Source organism: Perca fluviatilis, chromosome 1 (genome assembly GCF_010015445.1).
Source record: "Perca fluviatilis chromosome 1, GENO_Pfluv_1.0, whole genome shotgun sequence".
In the NCBI taxonomy this organism is placed as follows: Eukaryota; Metazoa; Chordata; class Actinopteri; order Perciformes; family Percidae; genus Perca; species Perca fluviatilis.
This window is the reverse complement of record NC_053112.1, coordinates 26,055,777-26,074,705: the sequence shown is the minus strand read 5'-3', so window position 1 is coordinate 26,074,705 and position 18,929 is coordinate 26,055,777. Positions and strand designations below refer to the sequence as shown.

At 42.9% G+C, this 18,929-nt stretch overlaps 1 protein-coding gene across 1 annotated transcript in view; it reads right to left on the bottom strand.

The window, feature by feature from the left end:
* The window catches only part of uba6 (ubiquitin like modifier activating enzyme 6), a 27,120-nt gene that overhangs the window by 2,544 nt on the left and 5,647 nt on the right, over positions 1–18,929 (bottom strand). Inside the window, exons 16-29 of the mRNA XM_039798576.1 lie at positions 18,691–18,872; positions 18,381–18,486; positions 18,128–18,217; positions 17,947–18,027; positions 17,695–17,823; positions 17,529–17,580; positions 17,356–17,419; positions 17,197–17,266; positions 17,036–17,107; positions 16,822–16,945; positions 14,668–14,861; positions 12,845–12,972; positions 12,482–12,569; positions 12,250–12,344 (exon numbers count right to left, since the gene is read on the bottom strand). Of these exons, the coding sequence (XP_039654510.1) occupies positions 12,250–12,344; positions 12,482–12,569; positions 12,845–12,972; positions 14,668–14,861; positions 16,822–16,945; positions 17,036–17,107; positions 17,197–17,266; positions 17,356–17,419; positions 17,529–17,580; positions 17,695–17,823; positions 17,947–18,027; positions 18,128–18,217; positions 18,381–18,486; positions 18,691–18,872 (1,475 nt within the window). The remainder of the gene's footprint in view (positions 1–12,249; positions 12,345–12,481; positions 12,570–12,844; positions 12,973–14,667; positions 14,862–16,821; positions 16,946–17,035; positions 17,108–17,196; positions 17,267–17,355; positions 17,420–17,528; positions 17,581–17,694; positions 17,824–17,946; positions 18,028–18,127; positions 18,218–18,380; positions 18,487–18,690; positions 18,873–18,929) is intronic.

Here is an 18,929-nt window from a genome sequence, read left to right as displayed (position 1 = left end):
CAATGGCCGAGTCTGCGCTCTCGAGTCACATGAAGTAAGTTTCAAGTAAGCCAACTGAAGTAGCCTGCTGTACACGTTAGCACCTATTTGTTTACGCTAGTAACTTCTAGCTAGGAATTCGCAGGCTAAGTGACTGAAAGTACTTGGTGTGATATGTAATGTTAGTATTGCATGTCCGTCATGGCACGTTCATTTGTGGAATATGCAGTGAACATAGCCAAAGTTACATCACAATAACTGTAACGTTACCAACCGCAAATTAAAACCTGCAAACGTTAGCCCGGTGCATATCAACAATCGATTGCTGAACAGAAATCATGTCAGATGGAGTGTCATACAAGTAGCCTACTGTAAGGTTGAGGATGGCCTTATGCAATATTTACACTGCTATATTCCAGTAGATAAATGTATGTCTTGGCAATGAAATACATTTTTTTTATGAACTGAAATACTAATGGTGCAACACAGGGGGAAAAGAGGAGCTGCAGCAATGTGCAGTACAACAAAAATATGGTGTTTTTCTTTTTAACTTAAACCATGTAAACCTATTCTGGTACAACCTCAAAATACAATTATGAACCTCAAAATAAGCATAACATGTCTGCTTTAACACCTGGCTTGACTCCTATACCTGCAAAGAGTTGATTAATGAGGCAATTTATATTAAGTTGGATAAAATGTATTTTCCCCATCATTGCAATTTCATGATTTTATAGAGAGATGGGGTCCTGTAGATTAACATAAAAAAAACAATCCTAGAAGACTTTAGTTCTTAAAAGACAAGAGTTCTAAAAAGTCAATTCCAGTGACTCAATCAGAATCATTCTTAAAGGAATATTTCACCGCTGGAAAGCTGAATATATCTTTAAATTGGGTCACTTATGTAGTAGAAATGTGAAAAAAAATTGAAATTGGTGCCTTCTAGGCCGAGAAAAGCCAGAAAATGTGTTTTGGTCTTATATGGATGAAAAACACCAAATCCCAGAATGCACCTGCTTCGTTGCTTTGAGTCCACTCCCAAGCCACGCCTACCGCTTGACAGACCGACGGAGGCATTCAACTCAACTCAAGCATGTTTTATTGTCATTTCAACCATATACACGAAACAACGTTTCATCGTGACTCATGTGGTGTTACACATTTAACATATATAAAAACGACATTATATAAAAACGACATACGAAACAGGCTACATTTAGTACACACACTTTATAGGCTCCGTAAAGTTCAGCTAACGCATACTAGCATTAGCGCTTGGTGGGCTGTAAACACCGAGCATAAACACAGCCGTGAATTAGTGTGTAATGTAGAATGGTCGGCATTTAACAGTCACAAACTCCACCAGCAGTTAAATGGATACAAATCACCACATTTCTGCGCCACTCGGTGTTAACACAGCCCACCTCTTTTACCCGGCGACAGAGCATCTCTAGCTCGGAGGGCTAGCAGGCCTGGTAGCTGGACAGTCCGGTACACTATTCAGGCAGGTTTCCACAACAACAAAAACACGGCAGTCTCTGAACTCACGTTGGGAGTGTCGTTGAAGTTGGATGTAGTCCAGTTTGTGGTCTAAATGAGCGGACACTTGTAAGCAGGATCCGTAAAGTTCAGCTAACGCATACTAGCATTGGTGTAGCTAAACACAGAGTATAAACACAGCCGTGAATTAGCGTGGAATGTCGAATGGTCGGCATTTAACAGTCACAAGCTCCACCAGCAGTTAGCAGTAGCTAGTTGGATTTTATTTCTACACCAGTCCGTTTAACACACAACAACAAAAACACAGCAGGAGTTTCGTTGAAGGAGGATGTAGTCCAGCTTGTTGTTTAATGAGCAGACACTTGCAAGCAGGATGGCTGGGACAGGTGGACAGCTAGCGTTAGCTTTCCACCTAGCCGATGAGGATGTCCCCTAGCCGGCTAGCGGCATTGAGCGACACCGCTGGTCTCCGTGCAGGCGAAGCTCACGTAGTGTGCAGAGTATTGAGTCTGTAATAACGTTTCCTCCATATTCTCCGATCTGTACCGATGTATCCCGGTGGTACACACGTCCGGTAGTTTGAATGCAGATAATTATTGTAAATGTTTTCTGCTGAAAACCGAAAGCCTGTTTAGCGAAGATTCAAGATGGCTGACAGTCGTTTTCATTCGGAATACCTCGCCAGACTCGGCAGTCCAACCCCCGCTTGGGGTGTTGAAAACATACGGAAGTAGATCCTACTACTGGCTGTAGTCCTTTGCCTCTGGCCCAAAAATCTTCCAATGACGCAAAAATCGTCATTTTACGTCATCGGAAGATTTTTTCCAGGCCCCAAATGCAGAAATCTCTCGTCTCAGGGGGACATGAGGGAGGGAGGCACGGTCATTCAGAAATACTATCGGGTTTCTACTGATACAAAGCTGAATGCTAAATCGGTGAAGTATCCCTTTAAGACACTATCAAGTTTATACATTATGATTTTGTAGTGTTGACATTTAAAAACAAGTCAATTCCAGTGATTCAATCAGAATCATTCTTAATACACTCTTCAGCCTGAACACATACTGTTCATTTGTGCTTGTTGAATTAACGGTGTTTGAGTACTCTCTACTCTCCAGTCTATTGTTAGAAATCGTTGGAAATTTGTCATTGTCACTTTGACAACAACCTACAACCTGACGACAACAACATACCAATGGAGTTTGTTGAAGGAAGCAGAGGCATCTACAGACCCATCAGGGTGTTGTTCGACACAACCATATATGAGTGCGCTTTGCAGCTCTGCTGGCATATGAAGTCTTACAAGACCAATATTGCATTGGTGATTGAACTTTTGAGGCTTCAGCGGGAAAGTAGTATCCCATCTAAGGTGACTGTTGAAGATATGACAGACCTGGTGGTAGAGCAAAGCAAAGATACAGTGAGAGTTCAGCTCTGGGAGTTTGAATTGGAGGACTTTGATGAGGAAGATGCCAAGCCTCTTCTCATGCTGGTTTGGGAGGTAATCAACAGCATGAAAATGAGAGACATTGAGTTTGAAGCCAGAAGGCTACTTAAGTCGCCAGAAGAGATCCCTCCTTGTTTTCAACATCCAAAGCTTGTTAATTTGGCTCAGGAGTACGGCAGGAGCCTGACACAGCAGCTGCAGTCGGCCCCCAGCTCCAAACTGCTTGGCCCAAGAGATGTGGTGATGGAGGTGCTTCCAAAAGTCTTGCAGGGCTTCTGGTTACCTCCTCCAAGCACCAAGCTCAACATGCCCTCCCAGCAGCTCAGTGAAATGGCTGTTGGTATCACAAAGTTTGTTTTGGACCGGGTCTCCACTGCTTTGTCCACTGTGCACCATCGGGTCAATTTATCCCGGTCCATCAGAGACCGCATGGTCCTGTCTATCCAGGAAACGGTTAGACAGATGTACCCTCAAGACGTCCTGAGGAGAGGGCTTAACTGCTTTGCAGCAGAGGTGCTGAACACTATTGTTGATGCTGCAGTGAAAGAGGTCCTTGTGCTGTTTCAGCCTCAGACTGATACTCATGTGCCTGCAAATTCAAGCACCAAAAATAATTGCACCCAGCACACCCTGACTGGAGATTTGAATCAGGAGCCTGGTCTGGAGGAAGATGGTGAACCAATCCAAGATCAAGAATCTTCTGTTTTGTCTTCTCCGCCCACTCCTCTGACTCCCAGTGCTGAACCTGCTGCCAATATTTTCTTGGATAAAACCGTATTCTCTGCCCCTATGCTCCGCCTAGAAGCTGACTCTGCTGTGGTTCCAGCTCTGCCATCTTTTGTTCCCCCTACTGATGAACCTCTTGCTATCACTTTCATTCAGGATGGTTTGACAATCAGCCAGTTTGAACAAGCGGAGCGGTTTACCCCAGAGACAGACGTTGCCGAGGTGTCATCACCACTACTTCCTCTGACTCCTGCCACTGAACATCCAGTCATGACATCAGTCCTGGATATTCACAATATGAATGAAAAGACCACCAGAAAACCTGACTCTTCTGTCTTGTCTCCTCCACATGCTTCTCTGACTCGTTCTAAATCTTCTGCAAACATTGACTTGGATGAAATAGAGGATTCTTCTTCTGCGGCCAGCCTAAAAGCTCCTGTGGCTACAGCTCATCCACCCCCTCCGACTCCTCCTGCTGAACCCACAGTGACTACATCAGCCCTGAATAGTGAGGACTTGAGTGAGGAGATGACCAGAGAACCAGACTCTGTTCTGGCTTCAGCTACAACACCTACCGTGACCCCTGCTGATGAACCTCCTACCATCACTGTTGTCCAGGATGGTTTGACAATCAGCCAGATTAAACCAGCTGAGCAGCCTGCACCAAAGGCCAACTTTGCTAAATCAGACCTGAATAGTGAGGACTTGAGCGAGCAGATCACCAGAGAACCAGACTCTGTTCTTGCTTCAGCTCCAACACCAGGGTGGGATATTAGCACCCGCCACCAGCCAATGGCGGGTATTTTTTCAAAGTGGCGGGTGACTTTGCCTTGTTTACCAGCCACAGTGGCGGGTGGATTGTAAAACATTCCTTGTAACGGATTGGACAGTTTTTGTCAAAGAATGCTGTTAAGTAACAATGCACAATGCTTAGGAGTCGCGTTATGTTACTGCTAATGAATCCCCAAAATTTCCAGATTTTGCTGCTTCATAATAAAAACATTCAAATACCAACATAACGGAGGACCTTTATTGTGAAGAACTTACAGGAAATTAAACCGTTCACAGCCGGGGCTTTGACCACGCATAGTCGAGTAGCTAGTTTTCAGCGCTAGTCCGTGACGCATGTAGCTAGCTGAGCTGAGGTACAGACGAAAGGAAAATTATCTGTTAAAAAATGTGGGGACATATCCCCGGTGTTAAGAGGCCCGCCGCAGAGTCAGCAGTAGCTATGGATGAAAAAACTGTTGAGGGCGAAGTAAAGAAAAAGAAGTACTTCTCAAACAAGTGGCGCATTGACAAACGTACAGCGAAAGACATTTCAGACCGTCCTGCCAACCTGTATACATTTTAACGTCAATGTAGACTAAGGAGCTGCTGCCGTTTTAATCCTGTCGGCTCTCTGCTGCTCAGTTCTACCCCGCGACTGACCACACACACACACACACACACACACACACGGTGGATGCAGGAAAAAATGGAGATGAGACGTACAGGATGAACTAAATTGAGGACAGCTACACTCGTTATTGTAAGATCAATGATAAGTTTAAGTCCAATAAGTCCTTTATCAAACCGTATGAATGTGTGTCTCAGCCCAGGATAGGAAATTAACTAACAATGTAAAGATCAACAAGCTACTGACACATAAATACATTTATATTAATAAAATATGTATTAATAATAAGTAATTTAATAAAGCAATTAAAAGTATAATAGTGCACTCTCTTTTATAAATTTGAATTCCGGAAAAATTGGCTGGTAAAATTGGGCATCCACCAGCCACACCAAAAAGTTAATTTCCCACCCTGTCCAACACCTACCGTGACCCCTGCTGATGAACCTCCTACAATCACTGTTGTCCAGGATGGTTTGACAATCAGCCAGATTGAACCAGCTGAGCAGCCTGCACCAAAGGCCGACTTTGCTAAGAGGACCTCTCCACCACTTCCCATGACTCCCCCTGCTGAAACCCCAGTCATTACTTTAGTCCTGAATGGTGAGGATGTGATCAAGGAGCTCAGCAGAGAACCAGACTCAGCTGTGACTGCGGCTCTAGAGGCTCTTCCAATCACCCATCATGCAGGGCAGGATGACCTGACATTCAGCCAGGTTAAGGTTGAAAAGAAGAGTGGAGTCCAGCGCTTCTTCAGTTGGTTCAGGAAAACACTATGCTGCTGTTGCCTGCCTGAAGATGCAGACTGAGGGCCAGATGTACTATCACAAGGGGAAAGTGAGAGTTTCCCATAAAGAGATGGGAGGGGAAGCGTAAAGTGCACCTGTGATGCCCTTCGGTGTCATTTAAGTGTTAACTTCTGCAGGTTACTAATTAGCTCAGCTGGGTCTGGTGTGCTGAGGCCACTTAAGCTGCAGTATCCTCTGTCTCTTCTCTCTGCTCTGGCTGTACTCACAGGCACACCAACGTTTGGTTATGTTTGGTTAGGTTGTCCTAGGTTTGCTTTTTGCTGAGTTTACACTTTACAACACACACACGCACCTATTTCACTCATGCACACCCTACACCACTGTCGCTACGGATTTCCACATCCCATTCTGTATATAGTTAATTTGGTCTAATTTGTTTCAATTTGGTAAAGTATTGTTTAAACATTTAACATGGTATTGTCTCCCTCTTTGTTATGACCACCTGAGCCAGGTCATGAAAAGTGGGTGCTCGTTAAATTAAGTTATATTAGTGGTGGTGCGTTTAGTGTTAATTGGTTGGTCCAGGTAAAGGTTGATTTTAGCTGTGCTTCGCAGGGTTTGTTTTTCTTTGTTGGGAGATGCACTGTGTGTTTTGTTGGAAGCCTTTGTGAGGGGATTTGTCTGTGGTTAATTCAGAGAATGACTGTTACTGTCTGTTGCCCTGTGGACAGAAGTTTCTCCGTCAGGTTGTAGGGTGCTTTTATCCAGGGATGGTGTCAATTGTTTTTTATTTTTTTCTATCAGTGTGGTAGGAAAGTGGCTAGAGCGATTGTCTCGGGGGCACATCCGCTGCAGCTGGAGGGTCGGCAATTTTTGGTTGTTCTTTCGGGCTGCCGGGCTAATGTCATTGAATACATATAATGGTTATTATTGTAGTCAATGCCGTGTATAACCACCCACCGCAAGTACCACACGAAGCCTAGGGCTTTAGCTAGCTTTTGGCTAGGCAGTTAGGGGAGGTCGTTGGGCTGACAATTGCTAAAGTGCAACTGTGATGGTTGATGTATAGTTTTCTGTATTGTCCTTTGTGATGATGGCTTCCATGTCTGATTTTTTTTTTTTTTTTTTTTTTTTTTTTGAGGAGCCCACAGTAGATTTTGTAAATGGTTGTAAAAAGGATCAGATGTTGGAGATAGATGATCATTATGATATTGCTGTTGCAGGGAAATGTCGTAAGGATAAGATTAAAAGGAGAGTTTTGATGTCTTTATTTGAATGTGGTGTGTTAAATAAAACTGAGACTGAGTCTGTGCCCATGTCCGTATCTGTTGCAACATGGTGCAGGCAGCAAGTTTAACTTTTGAGCAGCAGAAGGAGCTGTTAGCTTTGCAGTTTGAGCAGGAGACGCATAGCAGGCATTTTGAGAGAGAGGAAAAGTTGGAGTTGGAGAAACTTCGGCAGGCAGAAAAGCTTGAATAGGAGAAAATGCATCCGGAAACTGAGAGGAGGAAGCAGCACTTGGAGCAGTCTAGGTTGGAGTTAATAAGAGACGGCAAGCTTGTTCCTGGGGGTCATAATGATGCCTCCATGGGCTCTGCACCGGTTGGTTTGGATATTGTTGCCAACTGGCGTTTAGTGCCACAGTTTAATGAACGGGACCCTGGTTCTTTTTTCACTCTCTTCGAACACGTTGCCGATGCAAAAAAATAAAAATAAAAAGGCCAGATTCAGACAGAGTGCTGATGCTTCAGTGTGTCCTCACTGGTTGGGCCCAGGAAGTCTATTCGGCTATATGTGGTGAGGATGGCTTGGATTATACGACTGTGAAAGCAGCTGTCTTGAAGTCATACAAGTTGGTTCCTGAAGCTTATCGTCAGAAGTTCAGAAACTGGGTAAAGGGGGATAAGCAGACCAATGTAGAGTTTGTCTGTGATTTGACTTGCCATTTTCAACATTGGTGTTCTGCTACCAAGGTGAGTTCTTTTGTGGGTCTTTGTGAGCTTATCATATTGGAGCAGTTTAAAGATGCCATCCCTCAATCGGTTTCTATATATGTAAATGAGCAGAAGCCCACCACCGCACTGAAGGCAGCAGAGTTAGCTGATGACTTTGTGTTGACACATAAGAACAGTTTTGGTGAAGTAGCCTATGCTCTGTTGGAGATTGGAAAGGTAATGTTGGTGGCAGTATGAATGCGCACAGTGGCGTGGAGTTTGCAAAGCCAGGCCTCTCACGTAAGCCTGCTTGGACAGCGCGACAAGAGGGCAGTACGATATGCAACTACTGCCGTGATGAGGGTCATTGGAAAGACCAGTGCCTGCTATTAAAAGGTAAACCCAATTTGCCTTTTCATGCTCCAGCTATGCTTTGTTCCACAGTCTCAGAAAAGCCTGTTTGTATGGCCTCTAGTGTGGGCTCGGATGAGTCCAGTGGGTAAGTTAAAAAGGTACGGTTCAGGGTTATTTCCTTCATGAAGACCTGCTGGTAAGGAAATGGTTGCCCTGTGGTGACAGGTTTGTTGGGGACCCAATTGTTCAGGTGGTGGTGCCCACTAAACTGCGTGATGTGGTTTTGAAAGTGGGAAATCTTGTGGTGCGTAAAATGTGCCACTGTATTTTACTGTATCGTTTTTGGCCTCGGTTGAAACGGAATGTTGCTACTTACATCAGGGCGCGTAACGTTTTTCAGCTCACCGGGAGGCCGTACTTCTACCCTGCTGTGTCTGAGACCTGCTCCTTTGGTCGGGGCCGGGTTGGGTGCCTCTGCGTACGCTGTGGCAGACATCTTGTTCCGAGGCAAGTGGGCTAATTGTCTATGCTAACCTTGGGGTTTCCATCAGTGCCCCATTTTGTTTTGCTCTCTCTCTTCCTCTGAATTTGCTTCAGGATCCAGTTGCTGAGGTGTGACAAGGGTGGCAAGACAGTGCAGGTTTGGGGGAGGTTCCCTTGTGCTGGGTAGTCGCCCTGTCATGTGCCCCAGTTGATAAATGGAGGAGATGTGATGCTCTTCGGTGTCATTTAATTGTTTTTGCTGTCTACATCGAGGAGGTGTGTCTTAACTTGTGCCTCCTGTTTGCAGGTTACTAATTAGAGTAACTCAGCTCAGCTGGGTCTGGTGTGCTGAGGCCACTTATACCCCGTTTACACGTACATGGTTATTTTGACAAACGGAGACATTTCCCTTCGTTTGTGACCTTCGTTTACACACAAATGGAGAATTTGCCTCTGAAAACGATTCTTTCTAAAAACTCCAGAGTGGAGATTTGGGAAAACTTTGTTTGCACGTTTGCATGTAAACTGAGAAAAACTGAGGTTTAGGCAGCCGAGGAAGTGAGGAAGAGAAGAGATGGGAAGTGATTCGTTGCGGTTGTTGCTATTTCCAGGATTCTGATTGGCTAACGTGGGCTTGAGCTTCTCGTTACACTGCCACTTACAGGTTTGACATGCTCTTGCCGGCATTGACGGCATACGTACACGAGTACGTGCACGAACACTTTTCTGAAAACTGACAGCTGTGCACGATGTTATTTTTGAAAATGGAGAGGTTGAAATGTCCGTTTATGAAAATAGCCAGCCACGTGTAAACGTAGCATTAAGCTGCAGTATCCTCTGTCTCTTCTCTCTGCTCTGGCTGTACTCACAGGCACACCAAGGCTTGGTTATGTTTGGTTAGGTTGTCCTAGGTTTGCTTTTTGCTCAGTTTACACTTTACAAGACACACGCACCTATTTCACTCATGTACACCCTACACCACTGTCGCTACTGATTTCCACATCCCATTCTGTATATAGTTAATTTGGTTCAATTTGGTTTAATAAAGTATTGTTTAAACATTTAACATGATGTTGTCTTGGCATCAGCAGTGGGGATATCGCAGTCTGCGTATCATAGCACCAGTATTTAATGCTTTGTTACAGCACTAATCAATACATACATTTCTCGACCACTAATGCCGAAATAACACGCATCAAGCTGTTACCTCATAAACAAGCAGATAAACTTTGTTATTGGTAAATCTTTGTTTTGACTGACTTGGTGGCTGATCCATGATAGAAAGAGAGAAGGAGGCCCATTCAATTGCGCTTTTAAATGCGCACAATTTACGCTATAGTGGACAGAAAAAGGCGCCGATTACCCGATGAACTGCAGGTTTGGTAAATCCGACATAAGCTTATGTATCACAAAAAATCATAACATTTATTTTTGTGTAAGGATATACAAACAGCCAGCAATAATAACAGACGTAAGAAATGAGCACTTTGAAGTGCAGAGAAATTATTAAGGTGACAAAGTTTTTACTACATCCACATAGAATAAACAAAGGAATGCATCAGAACAATCATAAAGTACAATACTCTTGAGTTACTAAGAAACTTTCTAATTATAAATGTATATTTTAATGATTGAGGGTAAGGCACTTAAGGTATTTTCTTTTACTGGGGACGTTAGTCCTATTAAATGTGCAAAGTTGACCAAACGTGAGATAAAACTGCACTTCAAATTTTGGATAATAATAAAAAGGTGAAAGGGGAGAGTAAAATTAATAGTTTATAGGATAGTACTGGTAAGGTACTCCAATTTGACACTACTGAATGATAGATATTTACATTTCATTAATGTGATGTTTCCCCCCAAACTTTACTCACTCTAAACACTAAATACATTTTAGATAATAGGCTACAATGTATTACTATGAGAATTGTAACACACTATGATCCGTGAAAAAAATGTCTGAGTGACCAGCAATTATTAAGTATTATGATACTTGACCTTAAGTCACTATAAAATTATTTTTAATGTGTCATGATTGTTATAAAACATTATGGATATTTACAAGCGCTTATAACTATACAGTGCTTCAAGTGCATTATGCATTATAAGTATGTTTTTATAATGCATTATAGACATGGGCGTCGTAGAAATTGTTGCCGATATGGTATATATTTTATAAAATCTGGGTCCACCAAGTATTTCTCATTTTTCTGTAATAAATCTGTTGTTCTAAAGCATTGTTGACAGTTAAAAACAGTATATGACATGGTTATAAGGACTAATATTTATAATCTGATTGAATTGATTATGAGGATTATAAATGCACGCGTGCGTGGTTCGCATGACACGGTTTTCTGTTCTATGGTCGACAGGTGCTAAATAATAAAAGCACCAAGAACAAGTGAGAGAGAAAATACAAGACAGAAAGTACACAAATGGAAGAGGAGAGGCAAGAATAGAAGAGTGGTGGAGGAAGAGAAGAAGAACATGGGAGAAGGAAACACAGGAAGGAAGAGGGCAAGACTTATGAAGAGAAAAGTGCAGCTTGTTCAACTCTGAAACTAAACATCACTTCCTCCTCTGAATGTCCTTCCTTTGTTTAGGTTATCTCTCCTTCGCTCTTCATACCTCCTCCCTGCTACGGTTGGAGATCATTGCCAAGCAATAGAGCTCTTCTGATTATGGAAGAGAGTGGAGGTTTGGAGACAGGGAGGGAAAAGCAGCGCTGTAGGGCATGACTGATGGTTTGTTGGTATTGTGTGTCTTGTGTATGAATAAAAACCAAGGCCTGTAAAATATTTCTGTTCAAATCCTATGTCTTCATATTTTAACCCTTGAAATTACTTCAGTTTTACAGCCTGAAAATCACATTATCTGGGAAGCAATATTTGGACATTTATTCATAGGCAGCCCAAACTTTGTAGGGTGGAAGACAAACATGTCAATATGACTGAACCATTACAAGTTTGTACAGCATGCTCTAGATTTGGAAAAAAGTGTGAAAAGACTGAAATTACAGGTAGCATAAACTTTGAGCAAAATCTAAGAGGGTGCACCAACTGTGTCCTGGATTTTGACCCAGAATATCCCAGCTGCATTTCATTTGGCTCAGATCCTCCCACTCAGTGCTCCTCTCCATAGCGGTCTTACTGTATGTTATGTTAGGAACCATGAAGAGAAGGTAATAATTTGGGGTTAGTGAAGTGAACCTGTCGAGTGATTTTGTTTGGGGTAAATGTTTTTACATTGACTCAGGCAGGTTAGATAGCAAGCAAAGTCTACATTTTGAAAAATAAAACTTGTGTTTTGCTTAAATATCTGATCCTTCTGCTATTACGAAACAATTTTGTCTGTTTATAGCATTATGTCTTTATGTGACAAAAACACTTACTAATAATTTTGACTATGTATTGGTATATATTTTACGGTGGTGTAAGTTGCTGGAAAAAGCTTTAAAATGGACCTTGAAAGTGCTTGAAAAGTGCTTGAATTTGACCTTGGAAAAGGTGTACGAACCCTGCCTATGACAAAGCATCCACCCTGCTATAGTGTCTTTGAGCATGAGACCGATTTCCTGTAACCTTCAGAAGTTCTGTTTTGTAATTTTGACTCCTACTTTGGGAGAGGATAAGCAGAAGGGCACAGGAGTCACAAAGAATAGGAGAATCAGGAAACACTTACGTTAGTTTGAGTCTCTTTGAGTGTCCAGGCATCACAGGCACATAGAGCATCTTCACACCGTGGACGACCATAGTGGGTTCAATTCCATACTTTTCCTGAAATAAAAACAACAAATCATAAAAAAACAGACAAAGAAGCAATGACAAGCCTCAGGGGAAATACAATAATGTGGTGACTGCATCTGAATTGCTAATACATCAACAAAGTAGAATACAAGTAAATGGTATCTCACCCTCACTGCATTCATGAAGTCAGAGAGAGTGAAGTCCTCATGGCCAAAGATAGTCCAACAGTCCCAGATGGAGAAGTAAATGTTGTCCCTGGGAAAGACATCAATACAGCTGTCACTACATTACATTGTGATAATGAAATATGTCTCAAGATTCTCCATTTGGTGCCATCTTGTAGCTGAAATTTTCACTTTGCTCCTGTGATGGTGCAATTAAAGTAAAGTGTGGCCCTTAGTATAAATAGACATTTTCTGTGCATGGGTTCAAAACAGCGATGCCATCATGCCAGGAAAATAAAAAATAAAAGGGGTTCTATCAAGTAAAAGTGTGAAAGTGAAATTAAGGAATTGCGTATATGCCCTTACCTGATGAGTGACTGTTTAACTGGGGCAGGCTCAGTGAGCACCACTACAGGGATGGCCAAGTTAAAGAAGCAGTTTTTGAAGGATTCAAATTCGTAGCCTCCAACCACCTTGATCAACTCGAGGGCAACCTGAATACATAAAAAAATAATAAAGCAAAAGGATTAATATATCATGGATATTGAACAATGGAATTCATTTCCAACATCTATTTACATTGACATCCTAATACTGTAAGTCCATCCACCCGCTTATCAAAAGGCCAGCTTATGGTGGCAGCAGGCTACACAAGGTAGTCCACAGACATCCCTCTCCCTAGCAATGCCAGATAGACCGATAGACAGATAGACAGATAGATAGATAAAACGTGCCCGGAAAACCTCCAAAAGAAGTCGTCCATGAGGCATTCTGATCAGAGGCCTGAAACACCTCAACTGGCTCCTTTTGATGAGAAAGAGTAGTGATGTCGGAGCTCCTTACCCTATATCTAAAGCCCCTGACACACCAACCGGACGGCCGACCGTTGGCAGAAAAGGCAGTCGGACTGATCAGTCGGCTCCCCAAGGGCCAAAAAGTGCCACCTAAGCGAAGCCCAACTTGAGCCGAAAAAAATAAAACCGGGCAACTGATTGGACGAACACGTCACGTGGTTCTGGCTGCTCCCGGATTTGATAATGGCGGCTTCGTTCGGAATACGTTCTCATATTTTACGAAGATAGTTCACCGAAACCTGTTTCTGAAAAAATTTTACGCGTGAAATAGGCCATGCAGTTGCTGAAGCTGTCTTCATTTCAGATCGACAAAGGTCAGTTTAAAAGCTTTTCGTCAGAGAGGCGTTAGTCGATCTCATCCCGCTCGTCATTTCCGGGTTAGCGCTCCACCAATGAGATTGGCTATCGAGTCCGACTGCCCGCCTTCCAATTGAACATGTCAAATCGGCCCAAATGAAGGCTGACGGCCCCGCCAACGGACAACGGCACGGAACAGACTCGAGTCACTGACCTCGCCAGACTGTCCAACAGCCGATTATCGGGTTGGTGTGTCAGGGCCTCAAAGTGGGGCCCAACCACTCTAAGGAGGAAACTCATTTCAGCCCCTTGTATCCCTGATCTCATTTTTTTTTCTTCAGTCACGGCCCAAAGCTCATGACCATAGGAGAGGGTTGGAACAGAGACCTGGTAAACTGGTAAATCGAAAGCTTTGCCTTCCGGCTCAGCTCCTTCCTCACCACAACGGTCTGGTTCATCGCCCGCATTCCTGCTGATGCTACACCAATCCACCTGTCAATCTTGCGCTCTATTTTACCCTAACTCTTAAACAAGACCCCGAGATACTCCTTCACTTAAGGCAGCAACTCACTCACAACCCAGGAGGGAGCAATCTGTAAGAGAACCATGGGCTAAGACTCTCCTCCTGACCGCTTCACATTCGACTGCAAACCGCCCCAGTCTGCGATGCCAGGGGTCAACATGCCTAGGTCCCTGCCTTTGGCTGCCGCCTCGGACAATAGCAAAGAGAAACTGGGACCCCTGCTCGAGCCAGATCTGGGTGGGGGGGCCAGCTTGCGCCAGGTGGCCTGGTCTGGCACAACCCGAAAAGACTTCATGGGCCCACCCCCCTCAGGGGTAGGCATTGGAGTTCAGGTGCCTTGTCAAGTTTGAACAAATCGACAAAAATACTGATAATCATATTATCAAGCAGTAATGCTGAATATCAAAATCTGCTGTTCTTAAATTGAAGAAATTGTCATTGCCCAACATCTGTAGGGGTTTCAAAACAAAAAGGCACCAAGTTAAACCATCAACACAATTTCAAACGTTTCTCACCAGTCCAGCCACAGCAGCTGTTGCCGTGGCAATAGCGGGGATGATCTTTCCAGCGATTCGTTTGGTCTTGAGTCTGTCAGCTGGCTCAATGGCGTACATCCGAGCTCTGAGAGCAGATGCTGATGTGACAAAGTCCACGTGGCCGTTGCTGTCATCATCCTTTTCAAACTGTAGTGGACTCACCTGTAACCTCTCTACATGTGAAAGCACAGACATTATCACCAATCAGTCCTTCCAGAAGTTTTTTTGTGATTGTTGCGGGCAAAAATCCTTGATTATGCGGCACGTTTTCTTAAAAAATGCGATGAAATTGCAGGAACTTGCAAAAAAATGCGGGAACTTGCAAAAATTGCGGGAACTTGCAAAAACTGCAGTTTGATGAAAAAGAGAAGAAAAAGTGATTCTCCCAACACCCTGCTTTTTTTAAACTTAATTTCCAAAAATAGTTTACAGATATTCAGTCATTACAATAAGTAAACAAATAAGATACAAAAATATATACAAATAATATAATATTAAAGTAAAAATAAAAGTAATGGTCTAAACAGAGGGAAATAAAAGATACAAAAGAGACAGACTTTCAAAAATCGTTAATAATATAGACAGCAGGAGCACTTAAAGAAATTTGAGTAGACATCAGATATTAAGATAGCTTTCTTATTGGATACCAACTTAAGAGACTCAAAGTACATGTCAAATTCAACCTCCAACACCTGCTTTTCGATGTTCACGTCGCGTAATTACGTCACTTCATAACGTTCCCATGGCAACAGGAGAAAATGGCTGCTCGTGTGAAGTAAACGCAACATTTTTTTCAACTTTCTGCTAAGATATATGTGACTTTTTTGCAACGAAAATGCGGGGATTATGAAATCATGCAAGCACCGCATATTTTGCGCGGAAATCGGCAATTTATGCGGCATATTTGAAAAAATGCGGCCCCCGCATGAATATGCGGACTTTGGCTGATTATGCATTGAATTATGCGATCGCATAATCACGTTTTTCTGGAGGGACTGACCAATTACTGAAAGTAGTTTTACAGTGTTTGTAATGTAGGCTTGCCTACTTAAAGTGATGGTTCGGAGTAATTTCACCCTAGGGTCCTTTGCACCATGATCTCGAGCCAAACACCCCCCCAGAAGCTTTTTTCACCTGGGTCAAACATTGGGAGCGTTAGCGTAGCGTAGCGTTATCAGCTGAATAGCTTAGCGCAGAGGCTAATGGATCCGAAGTTTCTCTTAACATTACCCCACTAATAATGCCCGAAATGATACCAAACGTCTACAAATAGGTTATGCACTCATAAAACGATGGATTGTAAAATTTGTAGGTACACCAGAAGTTTATGTAAATAACACTTGCCTGCTGGCTTCTGCTCTCTGCTGCTGCTGCTGCTGCTGTTACTACCGGGCAGTAAGAGTGCTTAGGGACATCTACAAATTACAACACCGAAAAGAGATGCGACAAAAATATTTATTAATTTAATGATTAAATAAGGTAATGTCTCCAAACTTACCTCAATTATTACTTGTCTCCTGCTAGTTATACTACAGCACTTACATTAAAAAATAAGTTAAATTAAAAAATATTTTTGTTGCATCTCTTTTCAGTGTTGTAATTTGTAGATGTCCCTAAGCACTCGTCTTACAGCAGCAACAACAACAGCAGCAGAGAGCAGAAGCCAGCAGGCAAGTGTTATTTACATAACCTTCTGGTGTACTTACAAACTTTACAATCCATCGTTTTATGAGTGCATAACCTATATATACTAGTGTAGACCTTTGGTATCATTTCGGGCATTATTAGTGGGGTAATGTTAAGAGACACTTCGGATCCATTAGCCTCTGCGCTAAGCTATTCAGCGGCTAACGCTACTCTACGCTAACTCTCCCAATGTTAGACCCAGGTGAAAAAAGCTTCTGGGGGGGGTGTTTGGCTCGAGGTCATGGTGCAAAGGACCCTAGGGTGAAATTACTCCGAACCATCACTTTAATAGGATGGGGAAAGAGTGCCTGTTCCCGAGCTATTCACACCATTGTAATGGATATAAGTGAATACCACTCTAAGTTTAAAAATTTAGCAGTCATCTGGAGTGTCCATTTACAAATCTGCTTGCTGAGTATTTGCTGTGATTTTCTTTTAATTGTGAACCTGCTGTAACACTGTCCGTAGCAATGGCCTGCTCCAGCTGTGTGATGGCCTCCCTCTCCTCTTCACTGCTTAGAGGCATCTTCATTGAATCAGGCTTCTTTGCTGCCTCATTGGTCTCTATACACTGGAAGGAATAGATTCACAACAATCAACAAGATTAGGATTTTTTTTACACTCAGAAATCAAGGACCAGGACCAGAATATAGATGCTTACTTTCTCTGAGGGCCTGTACTCGGGGATCTTGACATCTGAGAGAACCCTTGTCACTGCTTCTTCAGAGAGATCCTAAGAAAGAAGGAAAAGTTCAGTCAGGAAGTGAGTGAGTGAGTGAGTGAGTGAGTGAGTGAGTGCATGTGTCAGTGTACGTGACCTACCTTTTCTGAGTAAGAGATGTTATAAATCCCTGCAAAGAGCCGGGCAGTGCTGACAATGAAAGTGAAGTGCCTGATGGGGAAAGAGGGGAGTTTGGCAATCTTAGATACTACACGTACAATACAAGAAAGGCTTAAACTGTAACATAAGAGCATACTCACATAGAGTCGTTCAAGTCAAAATCAAAAGGTGCTGGAGGTCTTTTTGGGGACTGCCAAAACAAACCTAAGGAAGGGAAGAATAATTTTAAGTACAACTGATACTGTAGTTATGTATATTTTTAATTATTGATTTGGTAACTTTATAGGTATACAAGTGTTTGAGAAAAACGTACTTCCGTCTTTTAACCTTGTGTCCAGGGGGAAAGAGTGCAACAGTTGTAGGGCCTACATAAAAACAGAATCAATAACATGTAAACACATGCCTATCATATTGTGGAGCTTGCACCAACACACATATACAATCTTTTAAAGGAACATGCATTTTCAGGAAGAAAATACCTTTCTCTTGAAATACTTTTCGAATTTCAGACGGGCAATAGTGATGCAATGTTCCCACTGGCTAGGCCGTTTGCTTAGCAGCTTAATGACCTGGAATGCTCCCTCCAGACTTTCCCCCGCCTGCATCCTCTAAACACACAAAGAAATCTTTAAAAACAGTGTTTTTTCAAATGAAGTATTACATTGCTGGCAAAGATCAACAGAGATGCTACTTATAAGTCACAACAACAACTGTGACATACAAAGTCTTACCTGTAGCACCACATCAGCCGAGGAGTGGGTCTGCCAGAACGAGTTGTACATGGAGGGCTTGTGGACAAACAAATTCTCAAACTGGACAAACCCAAAGAGAAAGTTTAAAATTAAGACAGTACACTCACACAGTGTCAAAAATGACAACATTGATCACTTGTTCTGTTTTAAGTAGGCTGACCTTGTCTCTGGCCCATTGAATGGTGTGCTCTATAACAGAAGGGAAAGACTTGAGAGTGCAGAATGGGATCTCCTCTTCTGGGGGGTCCCTCTGGTAAGCAAAGGAAAAGATATATTTAGGAGCACTGTAAGACTAAGGTCTGTGTCTATGAAGCAGCTCTGGTATAGGACTGAAATAATGCAGGGAATAAACTCAAGTACCAAAAACAACAACACAAAGATGGTTACACAAACAAACTCTCACACATACTCACATGGCTATTGTAGGACTCTGTCAAATTTGGCACAATGATTTCTGTGTGTCCTTTAGTTCCCATGGTGCCAGAGTCCAGGAGAGGTCTCTGATTGGACAAACAGCGGCTGAAAATAAAATACATGCAGAAACACATCATCAGTTGTTGGTCAAATTAGTAAATGTTTCATGAAATGCCTTGCCAACTCCTCCACTCATGTCACAAGCAGCCTCTTTCTGGGTTTACGGTGAAGGATGGGTTCAGTCAGAGAAAATCAAACTAGGGCCACTGCTAAGATTATTGATTGTGTCCCTTCAATATTTGCACCAACCTGTCTACATATCTTCGTGCCTCCACGTTGTCCAGCGCAGTGACCACTAGGTTCAGGCGGGAGTAGAAGGAGTCATTGTAGATGCTCTCAGTAGCAGGACACACCTTGTTTAGGTGAGCATCTACCTGCAGGTCTGGGTTGATATCGTGAGTGGCTTCTGCTGCTGTGGTACTCTTCGGTTTCTGAAACACAGGAAGACCGGACAAGTGAATGTCTGTGTGGAGCGTGCGGTTGATTCC